This window comes from Cryptomeria japonica, chromosome 3 (genome assembly GCF_030272615.1).
Source record: "Cryptomeria japonica chromosome 3, Sugi_1.0, whole genome shotgun sequence".
NCBI lineage: Eukaryota > Viridiplantae > Streptophyta > Pinopsida > Cupressales > Cupressaceae > Cryptomeria > Cryptomeria japonica.
Genome location: NC_081407.1, coordinates 138,500,508 through 138,522,454, shown reverse-complemented (window position 1 = coordinate 138,522,454; position 21,947 = coordinate 138,500,508). Strand labels below are relative to the sequence as shown.

The following is a 21,947-nucleotide window of genomic DNA, read 5'->3' as shown; positions in this document are numbered from 1 at the left end:
TGATTGTCTCGCCTGACTTAGTCATTTGTGCACTTTCCAGATTGGGATGCCATCTTGGATTGAAGCGTTTTCCTTTGGCTTAGGAGATTTTTCGATGCCCTTCCACATCTGGAATGAATTCAGACCCATTTTTCGATCAACTAGCTGCCTCTTCAACCTTTTCGGATATAGACGAATGTTTAGGAATACATTGTCTTTAGTGTCAGGATCCTTGCCTGTGAAGAGCCTGCCAAAAAGAGACTTACCAAAAATAGTAAGTACTTCAAAACGTCAAAACTAGGGCAAATCGGGGCATGATGACACTTAGTAAAATAGTAAGTTTAATTTTTAGCAAAATAAAGACAATCCAGGAGGTAGTGAAATCCATAAAAAATAGGAACTTTCTAGAAATAGAAAGTTGCTTAGAATTTGCTCAAATTTCACCGATAGGTTCCTTGAAGGGTCTTGATTCCAATGCAATGTTCAGGTTTTTCAAAATCCTTAAGAAACGACCTCAAATCTAAGTCTGAAGGGCAAAACCCTAAAATGGACTAAATGAGTTCCAGACAATAAATTTGCTCAAATGACTTGTAGACGATCAAATTGACCCCAAAACACTTGCAAAATGAGGAGATCGAAGATACTACTGCGAAAAGACCCAAAGAACCAAGACCAAAAGACCAAGAAGACCTAAAAAGTAGGGGGTCCCCATTTGCAATGGGGCGATGTGTGAAAATATCACAACAGGTCGCTCTTTTGGGAGGCATTGACCAAAGGTGATCTAACTTCTAAGGTGGCATTACTAATGCCTTAAATTTATTTTTGATCTCCATCGTAAAGTTCGTGGGGTTGAAACATGTGGCATGGTAGTGGAGGGGGATCAAAGACAATGAGTTGGAAGGGATGTGGTGAAGAAGAGGGAGTGGTAAGGAAGGTGCCGAGAGATGGCTAGTCATAAGGGATAAAGGGATGCCGTGGAAAAGGGAAGGGATTAAGGGGTGTAGATTAGGATAGGATCGAGGTTATGAAGGGTGGAAAGGAAGGTGGGTAGTGGAAGGGTATGCTAAGGGAAGTAAGGGGTAAGGGATGTGAGATGTGGGTTAGAGGATGAAAGGGAGGGAAGTTGGGAGGTATAAGGGATGGAAATGAGAATGGAAGAAGGAGGATGGGTGGAAGGTAGGAAATTGAAGGGTGAAGGTGAAAGGAAGGAAGGGTGTAGGGAAGGGAAGGACAAATGCCATGGTTAAGAGGTGATAAAGGAAGAAAGATGAAGGAAGATGGAGGGATAAGGGATCGAAGATAGAGGATGGAAGAAGGAAGATGAGTGGAAGGTGAAGGATAAAGTAATGGAGGGGTGAAGGGAAAGAAAGGAAGTAAGGATTGAATGGGGGAAAAGAGATGGAAGAAGGAAATAAGGATGGAAGGAAGGAAGTGAGGGTGAATGGAAGGAGGTGAGGGGAAGTAGAAATGGAAGTTGATTGGGTAGAAGGTGAAATGGAAGGGTAGGAAGGAAAGATGGATAGGTGAAGAATGTGGTGAAGGCATAAGGAATGAAAGGAAGAAAGGATGGATGAGAGGAAAGAAGGTGAAGAAACGATGGAAGGAAATGTAAATGGAAGGTGAAGGTGGATAGAAGGGTGGAAAGAATAGGGGATGGAAATGGGAGTGATCAAGTTTGAGCACCCACTGGTAGTGTTGGGAGAGGGAGGAAGTGGAAGGAAGTTTGTGCATTTGCTTGGGTGCCAGAAGTCTTAGTTTGCACATTTGAAGCTACACTGGAAGTCTAAGTTCGCACATTTGAGGCTCCACTGGAAGTGACCTCAAGATGTCAAGTTTGTTAACTCGATCATTTCCTTTGAGCCTTTTCATGATAATTTAAACTTCTAGCCCATCCTTCCAGGCATTTAAAACAATTTGCCTTAACCAAATTTTAGCACTTCAACTTTGATTTTGCAAGCAAAAGATGATCAAATGGAATGATCATCATGAATCATTCACTTCACAAACCTTTAAAACTAATTGACCTCACCTTTAAAACTAATTGACCTCACTTCATCCTAAAGAGAGACTTGACTTGATTACCTCCTAGCCACTTAAGATACTACACCTCGTTCAAGTGAAAGGCTAATAGCTAAAACACTCCACAACTAATCTAGAAAGCAGAAAAAAGAGTGGAAGTCCCCATTTGCAACGGGGCGATGTGTGAAAATGTCACAACAGGCATTCTATCTGAAGTTCTTGGCATTGAGGTCTAATTCTAACATATTTGGTTGGACAACTTCCAACACTTAGGGATCAACAACTCCCAATTCATGGGGTCCACAAATTTCCATGCCCAGGGTTTTGGAAGTTTTAACTTATACAAAGTGACAATTTTCATGTTCTTGTAGTATTCTTGGTGTCAAGTTGGTAATGGGGAATGCAATATCTGTAGCTTCCTCACATAAAATTTTAATTACTTGCCTTAAAGTATCTGAAAATCAATCTCCACAAAATTGAAAATAAAATAGGTACTTGCAAAGATATAGATTTACTCTCATTTTACAATGATTTTATGTATTTCAAATTTCTCATTTTGGGAAACTGTAAATTGTATTTGTACCACTGGGACAATCTCAAAGTCTAGAATGGATTGAAAATCGTGCCACCATTAATCACAGCTTCTGGATCTAAAATCTTTTTCTTTAAAATAGCAGGGAAAAATATAATATAGATGTATATGTATTATGCTTATTCTATCACTATGTATTGGGTTTCTATGGATCTTTTTGATTTCTATCTACCGGTATTGATTTGAGTTAATTTGTTCATGTGTGTTGCTGAATTTTTTTTAGGTATTTGCTACACCAGAAGTACAAATAGGATTCCATCCTGATGCTGGAGCCTCTTTTTTTCTCTCACACTTGCCTGGTTATCTAGGTAAAGTTTATTGTCAATTTGTTAGTCTAGAGAACTTCCATAGGCATTTCAATTTTACCTGTTATATTGTTCATTAAACCATAAAAATGATTGTTCTTTGCCTAAACATTCCAATTTGATATTACTATTGCTCAATTTTTTACAGGGAAAATGATCATTTGAGTGATTTTCTTTAAGGATGCTAAACATTTTTTTTTCCTCGAGCTTTGTTTCAGGCATTTAGAATGGTATTGAAAAATCATTCTTCTAGTTTTGCACTTTGTTTAGGTGTATTGGGAGTGTGCAATGCTTCAACTTTCAGTAGTTTCCATATTAGATATTGTGATATACAAGTTTGAGGTAACTATATGTGGATTATGATCTTAAAAAGAAAAGGATGTTATTTCTACTCGTCATCAGTCATTTCATATTTGGAGGTAAGGGAACATGAATTTCTTTTGATCATTTTGATTAGAAATGCTTTTGGATTGATAATTAATAATTTTATGCCATTTTTATTATGCTACAAGTCTTGAATTGCTGCTGGAAATCTAAAACGTCGACTTAAAATGTAATTACATTGCATTTATCAATAAACTGAATAATATATCAACTCTTTCTTATTTGCAAACCTCATCAAGAAACCTGCAATATCTCAAATCCAGAACTACCATTACGAACCATGTCTTTATACCTGCATACATGCATGGTCAAGTGCGTCACTGTGTATGAGAATGCATGTGCAATATTGTTAGCATGATGTTCCAATTTACCTACATCTAATAATACAGGTCAGTGTAAATGAAAATTACTTTTATATTTAGGAGTGTTTTGTTCAGTGTATCAAATTACAATGTCTTTCTGCGATCAGCTGTATGGTTTGATTAGGTTACAATGTTTCAGGTCCTCCTGCTGGACCCATCATTGGGGAAAGGATCAAAGCTGATTTTCAATTCCCGCATGATGGGCTCAGTAAGGAGGCTTGAATTGTCAGAACCTATTCAAATCATGTAGCCTTTCCCAGAAGATCATTGCAATATGAAAATTACTTCTAAACCTTTGGGGATAGGATGGGAGCATGTTCATTACTAAGAGTATCATATATGAGTCATATGATGTTCATTGATGGCATCCTATTAAAACAGTGCGAGACACGCAATGGATTTCAAAGAATTGATTCATTTATAGAATGAGCAAGACACTCATAAATAATACAAGAGTATTTACAAGAATAGCAAGTTTCTAATAAGAAACTGCTGAGAAGATCGTAGAAGATCTTACTAAAATAGAATATACACTATTGAGCATTAATACTAAAATTAACATTATTTTAATATTCTAATACCCTACCTTAATGCTCAATCTATTAACTACACCTATATACCCCCTGAATTTTACAAATTTATCAGGACCAAGGGGCTTGGTGAAGATGTCTGCTGGTTGCTCCGAGGTAGGAACATACAGCAACTGGATAGATCCGTCTTCAACCAGCTGTCGAATATAGTGACAATGAGTTTCCACATGCTTGGTTCTTTCATGGAAGACTAGATTCTTGGTGAGTTTGAGCACTCCCTGATTATCACAGAATAAGGGAGTTGGACCTGCCTGGGAGACATGCATATCCGCAAGCATTCGTCGAAGCCAAACCACCTCACAAGATGCCTTAACTGCTCCTCGATACTCTGCTTCTGTCAAGGAGAGAGCCACTGCCTGCTGTTTCTTACTAGTCCATGTGACAGCACCAGATCCCAAACTAAACACATACCCTGCTGTAGATTTACGGTCATCAACCGAACCTGCCCAGTCAGAATCTGTGTAACCACTGAGTGTAGGATCAGAAATCCGAGTGTACAGAAGTCCATAATCAGGAGTGCCACTCACATAACGCAGCACACGCTTCGCTGCTATCCAATGATCAGCCTTGGGAGTTGTCATGAAGTGTGAAATGTAGCTCACTGCAAAACTGATGTCAGGTCTAGTGGCAGTAAGATAGATGAGGCTCCCCACTAGTTGCCTGAACAAAGATTCATCCACAACTAGTGAAGATGACTGAGCTGAAAGTTTGAGCCCGGGTTCCATAGGAGTAGAGGCAGGTTTGCAATCCTGCATTCTGAACCTGTCCACAAGACTTCTGGCATACTTGGACTGAGAGAGAAAGATACTGTTCTCAGTCTGCTAGACTTCAACTCCTAAGCAGTAATGTAGAAGTCCCAAATCTGTCATATCAAAAGTGCGGCACAAATACTGTTTGATCCCAGTGATCAAATGTGCTGAACTGCCAGTAATGATTAAGTCATCCACATAGACAACCACAAACAGAACATCATTACTAGTATGCTTTATATACAGGTTTGCATCAGATGGACTCCGCTGAAAACCATGATCTGTCAGGTACTTATCAATTTTCATGTACCAAGCCCGAGGAGCTTGTTTCAGACCATAGAGTGCTTTGACTAGTCTACAGACCTTCTGTTCTTGACCAGCAACCTTGAATCTTGGGGGTTGCGTCATGTAGACTTCTTCTTGTAAGTCACCATTCAGAAAAGCACTCTTGACGTCCATCTGATGGACTTTCCAACTGAACTGGGCTGCCAAGGCAAGAATGAGCCGTATGGTATTCATTTTGGTTGTAGGAGCAAAAGTCTCCTCGCAGTCAATGCCTTCTTTCTGTGAGAACCCACTAGCAACAAGACGAGCCTTATACTTGTCTAGGGTTCCATCAGCTTTGTATTTTACTTTGTACACCCATTTGCAGCTAATGGGCTTCTTCCCTGAAGGAAGATCAGAAAGGGCCCAAGTGTGATTCTTCTGAAGACTCTGGAACTCAGCTTCCATAGCCTGTTCCCACTCAGGTATACCTTTAGCCTCTGAATATGTCTGAGGCTCAAAAACACTGTGTATGTTAGCCATGAGAGCAAAATTGACTGTATGTTGTTGTTTGCTCTTATTTCGAGAGGTTCTACCCTCAATGAGCTCAGTATCCCTGAGATCACCAATGGTCTTGGCCCATCATTTAGGCCAGAGAGTAGAAGTGCTAACATCTGGAGGAGCAGGAAGAGGCTCAGGATCAGGAACAGGAGCAGCAGGAGGAGGATTATTCTCCGAAGGGAACTCAGGTAGTGCATCATCGAAAATGGATTTTGCATCATCCCTCCCATTAGGCGAACCTAATGGAAGAAGAACACTGTGAGGCTGATCCTCAGAACATTGCTCAGAAGAAGGGGATTGAAAGAATCCTCTTTCTTCATCAAATACAACATCACGTCTAAAGATAAGACGTTCAGTGTCTATATCTATCAGTCTGTAGGCCTTATGGTGATTATTGTATCCTGTCATCATGAGTTTCTGACTTTTGGAATCCAACTTGGAGCGCTTAGCATCTGGAATCCAAACATAGGCAATAGAGCCAAAAACCTTCAGGTGGCTGATCTTAGGCTTCCGACCAGACCAAACCTCTTATGGAGTCTTCCCCTTAACAGCCTGAGTAGGTGAACGGTTAAGGAGGTAGACAACAGTAAACACTGCTTCAGCCCAATACTTATTCAGAACAGTCCTGTGTTGTAACATGGAGCGAGCCATCTCAACAATCGTACGATTGCGACGCTCGACAACACTGTTTTGCTGAGGAGTGTAGGGTGTAGTCAACTGGCGTTTGATGCCATGGGTATCACAGAAGTTGGAGAATGCAGAAGAACAAAATTCCCCTGCGTTATCTGTCCTAAGAGTAACGTTGCTACATTCGGACTCTTTTTCAACTAAGGACTTAAACTTCTGAAAGATACTAAATACATCTGATTTGTGTTTAAGAAAGTACACCCACATCTTTCTACTAAAATCATCTACAATAAGCAAAAAGTATTTGCAACCAGTAACAGAAGATGTATTCATAGGACCACAAATATCATTATGAAGTAATTGAAGTACCTTAGATGCGCGCCAAGACTCTCCATGTGTGAATGAAGTCCGATGCTGTTTGCCAGCTTGACAGGCGCCACATACTCCAAGATGGTGAGTCTGAATATCAGGTAAACCTAAAACAGTCCCTCCCGAGATAGCTGAGAGAGATACTGAATGTCGAGATGTCCATATCGCTGATGCCACAAAGTGCTTAGAGGGGAAACACGAGCTGCCAGAGCCACTTCAGGAGAATCACCAGTGTCAAGAAGCCTGTATAGGCCATGATCCTCTAGACCAACAACAACAGTAAGACGAGTCTCCCGATCAATGATGGAACACTTGTGAGCACTGAACACCACATCTAGCTGAGGAGAATTCCTCATAATCTGATTGATAGAGAGCAGATTAAGTTCCATACCAGGAACATAGTACACATTCAGGAAGATGAGATTCCTGCCACCAGACTGTATTTGAACAGTGCCTCTGCCAACAACTGTATACTCCTCACCTCCGCCAAATACAACGGAATCACTGAAAGATGAGAAGTCTGTAAACCAGCCACGCCGATGAGAAAAGTGACGTGACCCACCAGAGTCGATGTACCAAGCAGAAGACCTGGCATGATCTGAAGACCTCTTAGCCATAAAGTTATAAAAGGCAGACTCCTTCTGGTCGGAATGTTCAGCAACATGCGCCTTCTGGTGTGACCCTCCCTGCTTCTTTTGTTCAGAAGCGAGCCTCTGACGGCAATCTTTCTTCATATGGCCGTACTTGTGACAGTAATTGCACTGCACATTCTTCTTCTTAGCATCATCCTGTGTTTGAGAAGAGCCTTTCTGCTGAAAAGACTGAGAGGATTGAAATTTGCCTTTATCCTTGTGAAAGGATTGGGCTGTAAAGGCATTTTCCGAGGAGGCTGACGTAGTACCACTACCAAATTGTTGTTTCCAGCGATCCTGCTGTAGAAGTTTGGTGCACAATTCTGAAAACTTCAGGTCAACATTAGTTGAAGTAATATTGAGGGTCTCAATGAAGTGTTGATACGATTTCGAAAGACTTTTCAGAGTGATTACTACCATGTCTTCTTCCTCCATAGTCCGACCAATAGCTTCGAGTTGATCTCGAATGTCCTTAATCCTCGTGAGGTGTTCCTGTAAGGACATACGTTCGTCCATCATAATGGAGAACAGCTGATTCTTCAGAAAGAATGCTCGGCTCTTGTTGGATGTCTCATGCAATTCCTTCAGATGCTTCCAGATGTCGAAAGCTATCTTGCCGGAAGGAATCTGTGGTAATTGATCATCAGTCACTGAGAGTTTGAGAAGCATTAATGCCTCCCGATTGCGTTCATCAAACTTATCTTGATCTGCACCAGGTGTACCAGGACTGAGCTCTTTTCCCAAAACAAGCTGGTCAAGACGCTTATATTCAAAAATGGTCAACATACGCTGTTTCCAGATGTTGTAATTGTTGCCATGAAAGCGTTGACTGCCTTCTAACATCAGGTTGGTTAGAGAAGCCATTTGCACATTTCCCAAGGCACGGAAAACGACAGGAAGAGACAGGTACAACTGCAACATGCATGGATTTCAAGAGAAGTCCCGGCTGATGCGAAAAAAAACTGATAGGTGCTTGAAAGATGAGAGGAAACCCAAAAGGAATCTGAAAACCAAATTCAAATCCGCTGGCACGAAAATCGAGGCACGGAAAACAATGCACCCATAAAAATCAGGCAACTACCCAGATTAGGTTTCGAAAAACCCACGAAGAATCTGCAAGAAAAAATTATTTTCAATGGGAAACTGAAGGTAAACACCTTAATCGAAAAAATCAGAGGGTCGTGGGAGCCATGAAATTCCCAGAAAATTTGCAGACAAAAAACTTGGCACAGAAAAAAAATCGGAAGTCGCACCACCAACACTATAGACGTCCACACGAGTTTTAGAACCCACACTAACTGCCTGCAAGTCGCGCACAGAGCCACGAACGCCGTTGAAAAATCCAGAAAATAGCCGCCGTAAAAACGTGATGCAGAAGAAAACAGAATGCGAAAAAATTCGCGTCACTTGCACCCTGAATTGCGAACTGATAGCACTGCGGAAGGAGGAAAAACCTTAATGTGCCGCCGAGAACCTCCAACGACAGAACTCAGGATTGCATGAAAACCACGGGTCGCGAAAAATTGCGACTGCACAAACAGCACATAGGTGCGAAAAGAAATCGCGCAAGACGAGGAATGAGCTGTTGCGAAAAAGAACATACGCGGGTAGAGGTAGATTCCCTAGAACAAACCCACGAAGTAGACACAGGAGCGAGGAAGAAAAAAACTGAAAAACCCTAGATGGGTTTTTAAGATTAACTGGAATAATTTCGAAGATTTCCACTAATTTGAAATTAGAATTAAAAAATTTTCGAAAAAATTCTCCTAAAGCTCTGATACCATAAAACAGTGCGAGACACGCAATGGATTTCAAAGAATTGATTCATTTACAGAATGAGCAAGACGCTCATAAATAATCCGAGAGTATTTACAAGAATAGCAAGTTTCTAATAAGAAACTGCTGAGAAGATCGTAGAAGATCTTACTAAAATAGAATATACACTATTGAGCATTAATACTAAAATTAACATTATTTTAATATTCTAATACCTATCAGGAATTTGAATCACTACCTTAAGAATCCAACTGTCCCCATTTTGTAGGAGAAGTTTGCTCATTAGTTCAAGAAGTAGTATATTTGCTAATTAGAGCAATCAGAAAAGCGCATGATGACATCACTCCTGAAGAAAATTGGATCAGATACAATCCCTCCATTTCATGTCTCAAGATTTTTGGGTGTACAACATCCATATGAGCACATGCCCAAGTTGCAAAGAAAGAAGTTGGATGAGAAGTCTTTAAGTGTATATTTTTGGATACAACTTAGAGTTGAAGGGTTACTGCCTTATGGATCTTGCCATGAAGAAATCAAATATTATTAGAAATGTTGTATTTGATGAGGAGAGTGGTTGCAACACACTTTGCTCACCATATATTGCACCAAATCAAATGTCAAAAATATCTTAGGGTGAAGAAGAGTTTGAGGACGTTGAAAATGAAGAAGGAAAAGTTGGTGAAGATTTGTTTCAAACAGAACAATCCCCAATCTTATCCTCACCTATTGTGCACAAAATTCCCAAGTTGTATTTTACCACTATGAAGGATGCATAGTTGAATGTTTTAGATATATTGACTTTAGGGCCAAAGACTCACAACAAGACTCATGAAGGAGTTAATTTGTCTTTAACGTGCACAACGATTCTGAGCTTAGAACCAAAAGCAATGGAAGCTCTTGCATTGAAGTCGTGGAAAGATACCTTTGATGCTAAGTATAGGCATTGATGAAGATTAATGAATGAGAACTTGTTGATCTTCCATTAGGGAAGAAAATTTTTGGATGTGAATGAGGGTTCAAGATAAAATACTAAGCAAATGGAAACATTGACAAGTATAAGGCTTAGATCTTAGCCAAGGGCTATATTCAAAAGGCATTGATTATGAAGAGACAGTTGCCTCCATGTAATGTCATGATTTTTAGGTTCTCTTGCATCACAGTTGGCACTGAATTTTTTGGTGTGTCAACATTATCAGAGGAGTTATTGGATGTTGTCAGTGAGTTTAGTTAGTCTTGAGGACAATTAATGCCACTATCCGGGGGGATTTTTGGCTTCTGGTATGCTCTCCAAGAATCTTGGAGAGAGCATCTACCCGGTTGGTTTCATTTCTCATTTTTCATCTTTGGGATCACTCTAGTGCAGTTAGATATTGATTCTGATGCATTCCGGCAGTTTTCGCAAAATAGGTGCATTAATGGCTTATTTTTAATTAATTTACTAAGGTTGCTTAAATTTTTTTAAATAGTTAATTTGCATCTTAGTATAATAGCTTGTTGGAATTACAATGAAGTGTACTAAATCATGGATGCAAAAAAAAACGGGACCTTGCATTATTTGGGATCACTCTAGTGCTTTAAATCATGAGGCTTTTTTATTTTCATCTTTGGAATCACTCCAATGCAGTTAGATTTTGATTTCAATACATTCTGATAGTTTCCGCAAAATGGGTGCATTAATGGCTTATTTTAAATTTTTTTACTAAGGTTGCTTTAATTTATTTAAAATATTTGATTTGCACCTTATTATTCTATACCGTGTCACAATTTGTTCGTAGTTGAAAGCTTACCATACTGATGGCAGTATTGTTCAGGAGTGCTTTGGCTTCTGCCCATTTGGTGAGGTACACCATTGGTAGTACAATGTACTTACATTGCTGCATTTTACTCACCTTTAGTGGTCTGATGAAGTCAAGACCCTACCATTCAAACAACTCCTAAGATTGCGAAGGGAATAGTGACAAGAAGTCTTGCTTCAGTGGCTTGGCAGCTCTTTTACATGTATAGCACCCCACTACCCATTTGTGTGCTTCCATGTGCAATGTTGACCACCACAGTCTTGCCAATAGTACTTTTTGTGCGGTGGCATCTGGTCCCATGTGGCCTACTGCCCAACCCCTCATGAGACTCCTTCCCTCGGATCTCCTCTTGCATCATGCACCTCCATGGTACTTGGTTTGGACCCATCTTGTACAACAGCCCGTAATGAGTTGGAAGGTTTTACTCTTAAAAGCTAGCTTCCTTCTTTCTTTCGGTGGCATGTCCCTTGGAACGGTGGGAATAGACAAGTATTCTCCTATTTTTTTGTACAGTGCAAAACTGTCATCTACAAGTAGTACGATCTAGTCATTCTACTATTCACATGGTTGACACCATCACAGAAACAAGAACAATATCTTTCCCGAGCTCAAGGCAACCCGTGGACACACACCATCAAGATTTTCAGTAGATAGAAATGTTATCTAAGATTTCTAGCCGACTGGGAATTGTTGTTGATGGTGTATGCAAATAAACAACATTAAAGCCAAAAACCACAGTGTTTGTCAATGGTAATGAAACCGTTCAGATTGCAAACTCGCACTCTGGTATGCCAAAATGAATCGCCTGAGAGGGTGTCTGGAAGAGTCTTGACCCACAGAGCCACACAATGAGCAAACCTCTATATGGTTTTAACACTCCGAACTCCGTACTCCATTTTTAGCTTTTAGAGTAGCACTTAGAAAAAAAGTTTGTATTCATTATTCTCTTTCCATTGAACTGAAAACTCTGCTGCCAAAGACGAACGTCTTAGCTTTCACTGGAGTGTCCTCATCATCATCGACTCCATGTGAGGTATTCAGTTCCATTGAGACACCCATCGGCCGATCAAGAATGGAATTGCCTCCCTCAGCCACGATCGATGCAAATTTGATCCCTCCACACTCAAATCCATGCTCCACGACAATTCACCAGAATAGAGACTTCTTTTAATGATAAAACTCTAGCCAGAGAATGAGATAGCGGTGGGACAAAAACTTGTGCAACACTTAATAATAGCAGAACTTTACTCCGTTATTTCCTAGGTTCTGATACCATATCATAGAACTCATTCAAATAATATATTCTCATATCTTTCTCAATTGAAGTCTACAAATATATAGGAATAATATCAGAGAACTATGTGCTTCAAATTAGCACTTACAGGTTCAACCATATAACAAAATTGTTGCGAATTAGTGTTCACATAGAGTGTGTGAGGTAAAGTTAGCTAAATAAAATAACTCACGTAATTATTATGGGTAATGAATAAATGTAATAATATTAAGCACATTAGGGAATGCCATACTTGTCAGAAGAACAAGGATGAACACACATCACTCATTGGTTTATTGCAACCATTGTCAATTCCCAGTCAAAAATGGGAAGTGTCTCTATGGATTTCATCACTGGGTTGCCAAAGGCTAGTGGGAAGGATTGTATCTATGTGGTGGTGGATAGATTAACAAAATTTGCTCATTTTTTCTCCATCACTAGCTCATTTACAACAGGTCAGGTTGCTGATTTGTTCTTCCGTGAGGTGTTTAGGCTACATGGGCTGCCTAAAACTATTGTGAGTGACAGGGATAGCAAGTTCCTAAGCTCCTTCTGGCAAGAGATTTTCAGATTATGTGGTATTGTGCTCACCCCAAGCACGAGTTACCATCCCCAGATAGATGGACAAACATAGGTAGTAAATAAGTGGTTGGAAGGTTACTTGAGGAACTACGTTTCAGAGCAGCAGAAGGCATGGGTAAGATGGCTACATCTTGGTGAATACTGCTATAATTCCACTTATCACGTGTCCATCAGGATGTCACCTTTCATGGCACTATACGGTTATGAGGCCCCTAGTTTTGCTGATTTGGTGTTCGGAGATAGTAGAGCACCTCAGGCTAGGGATATGGTTCAGTAGTGTCAGGATATTTTGAAGGCATTGAAGGACAACCTCCAGATTGCACAAAATCGACAGAAGTTGTATGCTGATCAACAGCGTATTGAGCACTCATTTGAGGTTGATGATATGGTCTACCTAAGACTTCAGCCCTTCAGACAGTCTACTCTCAAGAAGAGTGGAGCGGAAAAACTCAAGCCACGTTTTTATGGACCATTCAGGGTCATCAGGAGAGTGGGAGTTGTGGCTTATGAGTTGGAGCTACTGGCGAGTAGCCGAGTACATAATGTCTTCCACGTGTCATGCTTCAAAAAGGCGCTTGGGCACAATGTGATAGTCTCTTCTGATTTGCCTCCTTTGGATGAAGAGGGAGAATTGGTGCTAGTTCCTGAGGCCATCCTTGATGTCAAAGAACGAATGTTGAGGAGGAGGACCATCCGAGAGTATTTGGTTAAGTGGAAGGACTTACCGGTGGAGGATGCTACATGGGAGAATGAGGAGGTTTTACAGCATCCTGGCTTGCGATTGCTTGACGACAAGCAATTTTGGGAAGGGCGGATTGTAATGTCCCCTTCCTTGTGATGATGCATTCAATGGTCCATTGGCCTATTCCGGAGACCCGTAGGCTATGTGGAAAGGTGAATTAGGGTTTCCATGTTCTTTGGAGTTCCGACCTAGCTTGTCAGGGATGGAATGTGAACTTACTATTTTTAGTTAGGGTTTGGCTGTCGAAATGGTGCAGAGTTGCTAAGCTCGCCAAGCTCTTTCTCTGGTTGCGAAGATCACGATTTTCGGAGCATTATTTCATGACTTACTATTTTTAGGAAGTGGCAGTTTGGGCATTCTATTTTTGGCAGTCCTGGATTTGGTCCTGATCCAGCACAGTTCAGTGATCCTCTTTGCTCAGCCTCATCCGGATTTTGTCGATAATCAGTAGCTATAAGCGATTTAATTAAATATTATTCCTTATCCTAAGGTTATTATTTAATTATTTTTATTATTGATTGATGTTATGAGGAATTGTGCAAAATATGATATTTTTCCTAAGTCATGCCTGGGTGAATTATTTGTTTATTAAAAGGAGACTTTATTTTTATATACTTCAAAAGTTTTATTATGCCAAAATCGTGGTCCTATCTCTTAGGCGCGATTTTTGACTTGGGAAGTGGGTGCCATTTTTGGGTCCACCACATGAAATGAAATACAGTTTGAATGAGGAGAATTTGGAGGCAATTTTATTTGAATTCCAGAATTGAAAAGCTATATAAACAGGTGTTTGGCTCCTCATTTGATTATCCAGAGAAAATATATCGTTATGCTGTCGAAATGACTCCAGACTTCTTCGAGGGTGAATACCTTTTAGATCTTTCTTTCCAGTTTCAAGTGTGAGACATCACTCCTAGCTGTGGTTCGAAGTTGTGAACTATTTGGTGTGTTGATGAAGAGTTGTGTGCTACTGCGTTTTTTGGTGTTGCTGGTGTGTGTTGTTTGGAAGTGTATTTTGCTCGTAGCTATTTGCGTGTTGAGTACATCGTTCTGGGTGAACGCTTGTTGGAAGCGTATCGAAGAGATAATAATTCTCCTACATTTGTGTGGCATTTGGAGAACTCTCCAATTTACAGTTGCAAATCGAAATATTCAGCCAAAACGCCATTTCCAGAATTGCCTTGGGTTGCGTGCATCACCTTTTCTGTTCTCTAGTCGAAGTTTCAAGGTATTGAATTGATCGCATATGTTATACTCTTCATTTGCTTTTGGTTTGGCATGATTTCATTCAATTTTGAGAGAGTTACGAGCATTTTAGTGGTTTTTGGAGTGGCTGGTTCTGCATTTCATTTTCTCTGATTTTAGAACAGCAAGTAGTATTTTATGGTGAGAATGTGCTATTGAATACTTGAGATATGTACTTAATTCTATCTTCTCTCGCATCTCTATCTTTGTAAGATTGTTTCAGTAGTACTGACCAATCATTCTAAGTTGCATTTCCCACTGAACAAGTGGAAGAGGATGGCTTAGCCGCCTTCATGTTTTGTAATTCAGCTTTGTCCTCCCATTGAGCAAGTGGTTGAGTGATATTGTCCTCCCGCTGAAATATGCGGTTGAGTGATAGTTTTATGTAAAAGTCCCCTCGCTGCATAAGCGGTAGAGTGATTTGGTTCTGTTATGCTCTTGTTACCTTGGCTGGTTTACCGCCGAGTTCTTGTTCTTCATCTCGCTGAAAAGTGGAAGGGGCTGGCTTGCTACCCAGTATTGTACTTGCATTGTAATTTCCAGCGGATTAATGAGCTAACGAACCCCTTATCACCGTATGCTCTCACCTTACCACATTGGGCTCTTGGTGATCAGAAAGTGGAAGGGTTACTTTCAGTAGTATTGGGATTATATTTCTTAACTTTAATGGGTGCATTGTAATATTTGTTGTGCTCAAAAACCAAAAAATTAGTGGGAATATTACATTTAGTATACAAGGACTGCCATTGGCAAAATTGGCATGCTATAGCCATTGTACTACTTATACAAGTTAAGTCATAGATAGTAAGAAATGCTATTTTCATACGCAAAATATATCAATCATGCCCTGCACAAACAACTCATAGAACAATGCCATCTATTAGTATCCTAGCTAAGGTCAAACTAGAACATAACCATTTATCTTTTTACTTAACCGTTGCTCTTTGTTAATGAGCTTGACAACAAAACATGCAATCTTGAACAATCATTAGCTTAATAATAAATTTCTCATTTGAACATACATAAGAGTCATTGAGACACAAGCAAATATCATGACTGCATCATCCAAGACCTATCTTAAACACTAGCACACAACTTTCGAGGTCGATGGGATGAGTAATGCAGGCTCCTCTAAGCCTTAGACTTATATATTTAGTTTTGATATTTGTTTGATGCCATGGTTTTCATATTCCATGAGTTCTGTATACATTTGACAATATTTATATATCTAAATGTTTTATTTCCTTAAGCTAAAATTTGCATTTATAGTTTATGTAATCGATGTATACTTGTGTATGTGATTACGTAACTTCTATTTGATGAGGTTATTGTGTGTTTAAGGTTTATTTATTAAAGGGTGCATGAAACAAGTTCTACATCCTTAAAAATATCTGCATTTCTTGAGTTTTTCAATTTGTCAAGTCTTTGTTGAGTCTAGGGGCCAAGTTCGAGCCAGAAATCAGTTGGTCGAGTCTGAGTCTCCTAACATTGGGTTCGAGACATTGTAAGTTGTCGCCCTTGCCCACTTAGAGATTTGGGTGACCAAAAAGTGTTGAAGACCTTTGCATTGCATCTCTAATATTGCAAAAAAAAAAAAAACGGGGAGGTGGGGGTGGTTGTTACAATTTAATATTTAGGGCAATTTCTTTTAGTTGGCATTCAAGACATTCTCTTTTGTTCTGCCATTTTTAGAATAGTTGAATTATATTTTCTTCTTCGATTTTATATCATTCATTCATAATTTGCATTTTGTATCACAAAATTCAAATGCTTGTATGCTTGCTTCTAATATGAAACTAGTAAAAGAGGACTATGGAAAATGTTTAAATGTTTACAGAACTGGTTATTGATAAAATGTTATTATTAACAAATCTTGGTGTTAGTGGTTTGTGTCTAGAATATTTAAATTTGTAAACATTGGAGTCTAATTGTGTGCATGTAGAAGGCGAAAAAGAAACCTCTGATTCTGCTCTTCCAGTCGCTGCCCACTTTGCCCTAGTTGCGCTTTGAGTTTGTAAATCGCATTGCGAAATTTGTGAAATTGTTCTAAATTTTTTTTAATGTTTAGATCCATTGCTAATTTGTTAAATCTACTAGGTCTAGGTTTCAAAAGATTCCCTGATGTATGACTTGCCCAAGGTGCTAACTCTAGGGACATAAGGATGATAACCTGTCATATATCCATTCGAGATGTGTTATACGGAAAATTATCACATTTTATTAACCAAGATGTCCACCTTCATATTTACCATTGAAATGAAATATTTAATTGCATTATTGGTTTTGGCAGTTCTTATTTGTATACCTTTTCATTATATGTTGACTGCCTTTGCAGTTTTGAGCTATAATGTGAATTGTGCTTGGAGCTTAGTATTGATTGCTGAACTTTTTTGCAGGGGAGTACTTGGGTCTAACTGGAGAGCGATTGAATGGAGCAGAAATGCTTGTTGCTGGTCTTGCAACACATTTTTCAGTTAGCACGGTGTGTCTTGGTTTCGTAATTGTTGTTTATTATAATATATTGTATTGTGTTTGCTTCTAAAATTAATTAGTTGGGGGAATCTGTAGGGGCCTCTGCCTGTGAAAACAAAACACCATTATGCAAACCATATAAACACCCATACATATACAGTTGAGAATTTGGAGAAACAAAACAAGCATGTAAAAAACTAATAAGAATATAGCCAAATGAAACACTCTCTCACCTTCGAAGCAGAACCAACACCCACAAGCCAAGAAAACCCTATATATGATGTCCTTCCATCGTTTCCCCTTATGTACTGAATGATCATAGAGCATTGGTAGGGTACCCCACTCGTTATCTCCAATTTGTGCATAACCAAGAGAATATGGAACACCTTTTCCATGTCAGAATAAAATGCCCTTAAAACAGACATCTTTTGCTCTAGGGAAATACCCAAAGACCAATTTGTTCAGCACCAAAAGCCACCCACACAATGCCAAAAACCAGCCAAGCACACCACCAATCACTTGTGAATCCTTTAATGACCAACTTTAGATGCTGAAGCATCTCTCCATCCTGATATTTCTTGAACAGCATTAACATTGGGTAGAGCTAAGTGGTCTAAGGCATTGATGTGCATACTATATATGACATCCTTCCATCGTTTCCCCTTATGTACTGAATGATCATAGAGCATTGGTAGGGTACGCCACTCGTTATCTCCAATTTGTGCATAACCAAGAGAATATGGAACACCTTTTCCAGGTCAGAATAAAATGCCCATAAAACAGTCATCTGTTGCTCTACGGAAATAATTTTATCTTCCAGCACCCCCACCTTCTCAGATGTAATATCTTGATTTTTTCTAAAAAATATAACAAATCCTATATCAAACTCATAGTAGTTTGCACACAGGGAATACTGCCAATATTAAACCTTAGTGCATCTTGTACGGATTTGTACAGTAAACTTTAATATGAAACCCTTATTGCTTTCTTATGATATTGAGCCAGAAATTACATCCAATGTGCTTATTCTCTAATCAGATATAATATTTAGATTTTTGCTCAGGAAATGCTAAATTAATCCTTTGTAGTGGTTGCTATTTTGTCCAAAATCTGCAGTGTTCTATTTTTAATATTTTTACCCTGGGATTGCTGCTCCCCAATTTTCAGTGTACACACACACACACACACACACACACAATTAAGCTTAGAATGCCATATACCATGGATATGCTAAACAAAACCATTTGAAATATAATATTCAAATTTAAATTTGAGACTTCAAATTTCCATAGTCTATAGTAATTTTCACATATGGTTTTTGGATTGAACTATGTTAGCTTTGTTTTTGCATGAACATTTTGGATCACACTTCATGATCCATCATCCAGACGAAGAGTCAGAGGAGATCCATCATCAATTTTTCTCCTCCAGCTCTTCATCTTGATGATTATGATGGAGTGTGATCAGAAACATTGATATGAAAACAAAGTTAACACAGTTGAATCCAAAAATCATACTTGCTAATTTAAATTTGATAATACAATACCAAAAGGATCAAACTTGAATGGCATGATAGATAGTCATTGTTCAATTTTAAAATAATACAATCAGTAATCACTAACCAACATCAGTGTGATCAGAAACATTGATATAAAAACAAAGCTAACACAGTTGAATCCAAAAATTGCTAATTTAAATTTGGTAATATAATATCAAAAGGATGAAACTTGAATGACATGATAAATAGTCATTGTTCAATATTAAAATGATACAATTAGTAATCACTAATCAACATCATATGGGTCATCATCTAGACCAAAATCATTTATACTAGATGATGCAAGTAGATTAAGAGAACCACATTGAACCTTATTGCCACTTGGACTAAAAGTGTGTTGGCTACTTGACTTCGCAAAAACCAAAGAATGTGCAACAGAAAAAAGATCCAATTTAGATTGCTCTGGTTCTACATTGCTCAAATTTGTTGCTCTTTCCTTGTACTCATCATCTTTGTGAGAAGGGATGAGTTGGAATGCACATAAACTTGCTCCTCTGCTTTACTTGATGGTAGATAGTTTTGCTTCATTGAGTGGATGGAGTATGTACTCGAATTCTGTTCAGCTGAAGAACTAGCAACCTTTTGAAGCAATGTGAGCTCTCATTAGAGTTGTTAAATTAAAAAAATGTAAATCAAACTTCACATTTGAAAGCAATAATTTTTAAATTAAAAAAATCAAATTTAGAGGATAAAAATTCATACTTGCAATGAAATTTTGATTGTAAGAACTTCAGGTTTGACAATATATGACAATTGAGGTACCACCAAGAGTGAGCATCCTTACTATACTTGTCATGAAAAGTGGAAACAATTTTTCTAGTGGAGGTTGCAAAATCATTAAATTCACTTGTAATTACATCTTCCATATTAGGACCACGAAGGGTTTAGTAAGGGCTTTCTTAAAAATACTTTGTTGACTTTTGCATCATAGTATGGTGGCACCCTCGTTGGCATTGTGTAATGTCCCCATTTATATGGCCTAAAATAATTAAAATGGTCATCAATTCCTGATGTTAAGTGACCACTTCTATGTCAATGGGTCACTTTATCATTTCCCAAGCTAAAGTAATAAATGAAAAGAAAGGGAAATATGAAGAGAGAGGGAAGCTGAAAGGGTGGAATTGAAGAGTTACCTAGAAGGTTATAAAAGAGCATTGAGAAGCTTATTGAATGATGTTGAGTTTTATTCTTTATTTCCTTGTAACCCTTGTGGTTCTAGAGTGGATTTGATCAAATCCACTCATTCTCTTGAGGACGCAAACCCTCTTGGGAAGATGAGTTTCGGTAGTGATACTATCCACCCTAGCTGATGTGGGCAGAGTCACACAAATTTTGCAACTGGATTTAATGTATGGAATTTTGGGGATTTGACTTCCAATCTGCATTTGACAGGAGTGCAACCAATTCAAGCTGAGTTTGGGGTAAGTTTTTCTGTGCTGGTTAAATCTGCAAAGTATTAATGAATACTCATTGAATATTGATGAAGCTGGTCAATTTTGTAATACTGCAATATCATTTCTAAAGTTGGAATTGAAGGATAGATCTTCATATTGATTTTGGATGCATTTCTCTTTTTAATAGCTGCACTTGTAAATTATTGCTAAACTTTATGGAACATAGCAGTGTTAAAACTTATGTATGATGAGAGAAAAATGATTCAGGTGTGAAAATTTGGTTTGCATTTTGAGGTAGCATAGTACACACCACAAGGATCTCTTTGGTGCAATATTTGGGAGTCAACACAAAAGAAAGAAGATAGAGTGGGGTGGTCATTTTTGATCCATTGTTCAACACAAACTGACTACACCTCTTTGATGAAGGTTTCTTCAAGATCTTGCAGTTTTGTATTTATGATGGATTTCGTCTTCTTGATTGTTGAGTCAATGCAATCATAAGTCTCTACCAAGCATGGCTTGTCCATTCTAGTGAAGTAGATCACATTCATGATGGGCTTGATGAAACTAAAAAGATATTCCACACGATCCCACAATGTGTCATATAAAATCATTTGCTTTACATTTGCTAACCTCTCAATGTTGGATTGCCTCCATATGGACCATGATTGGCTGATGGCCATACTAGAAAGTTCTTATCACACGTTCACAAGTTGTCTCAACACGATCATGTTGGATGCAAATCTAGTCTCAATAATCTATTTGGAAGAAAAAAAAAACATATACATAAAATTTTAAAACTTAATTTACTAAAGTAAAAGAAGAATTAAAAAATGCATTGTTTGAATTACTTTCAGCAGCTCTAGTCACGAGAATGATCTAAAATGGCTTGTGGCATGTGGTGGTTTGTGATGAACTTTTGGATCTCTTCAGCCTCAACATACAGTTGTTTGATTCTATCTATTTACGTACCCAACTTTTGTAGCTTGAGGTTGAATGAGGGCATAACATAAGGTATCCAAAATATATATTAGAATTGTGTCTCAACCAACATATCAACGATTGTGCAATTCTTTGGATTGTCCGTTATGACTCGGACAACATTTTGAGGACCCACTTCTAGAATGCACTGTATAAGGATGTTAGCAATAAATTGTGTGTCCTTCACTTGCCCCTCACTGTCCACAACTTTTAGAAACACTGCCCCTTTAGGGCACATTGCAATCACATTAATTAACAACCTATTTTTTTGCATCCTTATATGAAAAGTTTCCTACTTATTTTCCAAGAAACTTTCCAGAATGTTTCCCAAATAAATTGAACAGTCTATTGCATGAAAACGATTATTTGCAAACAAGATAGAAGATAATTAAAAAATACAGTCTAATCTGCAATTTCTGATGCATTCAAGACTTCAAGAGAATTCAACATCTCTAAGCACAATTACTGATGTAGTCTTGACCTTTATTAACTACAATATCTCAAAGTTTTACAGAGCCAAGAAGAAGATGAAAGCACAACGATAGGAATGATAACATTGCAAAATAAAATAAGATAAAGATAAATATATTACTGTCCAACAGAAGACCACAAACGGGTCAAAGGGACAGGAGATTACAAAGAAGGGGGCTGCAACTAGCAAGGACACCAAATGGTGACCATAGAAAAACAAAGAG

General features: G+C 38.5%; 1 protein-coding gene across 5 annotated transcripts in view; it reads left to right on the top strand.

Annotated features, from left to right (window-relative positions):
* Positions 1-21,947, top strand: part of LOC131027331 (3-hydroxyisobutyryl-CoA hydrolase-like protein 1, mitochondrial) — a 193,523-nt gene that overhangs the window by 84,519 nt on the left and 87,057 nt on the right. For all 5 annotated transcript variants that reach the window (XM_057957350.2, XM_057957351.2, XM_057957352.2 and 2 more), the window contains exons 6-7: positions 2,814-2,898; positions 17,244-17,329. In XM_057957350.2, the coding sequence (XP_057813333.1) occupies positions 2,814-2,898; positions 17,244-17,329 (171 nt within the window). The remainder of the gene's footprint in view (positions 1-2,813; positions 2,899-17,243; positions 17,330-21,947) is intronic.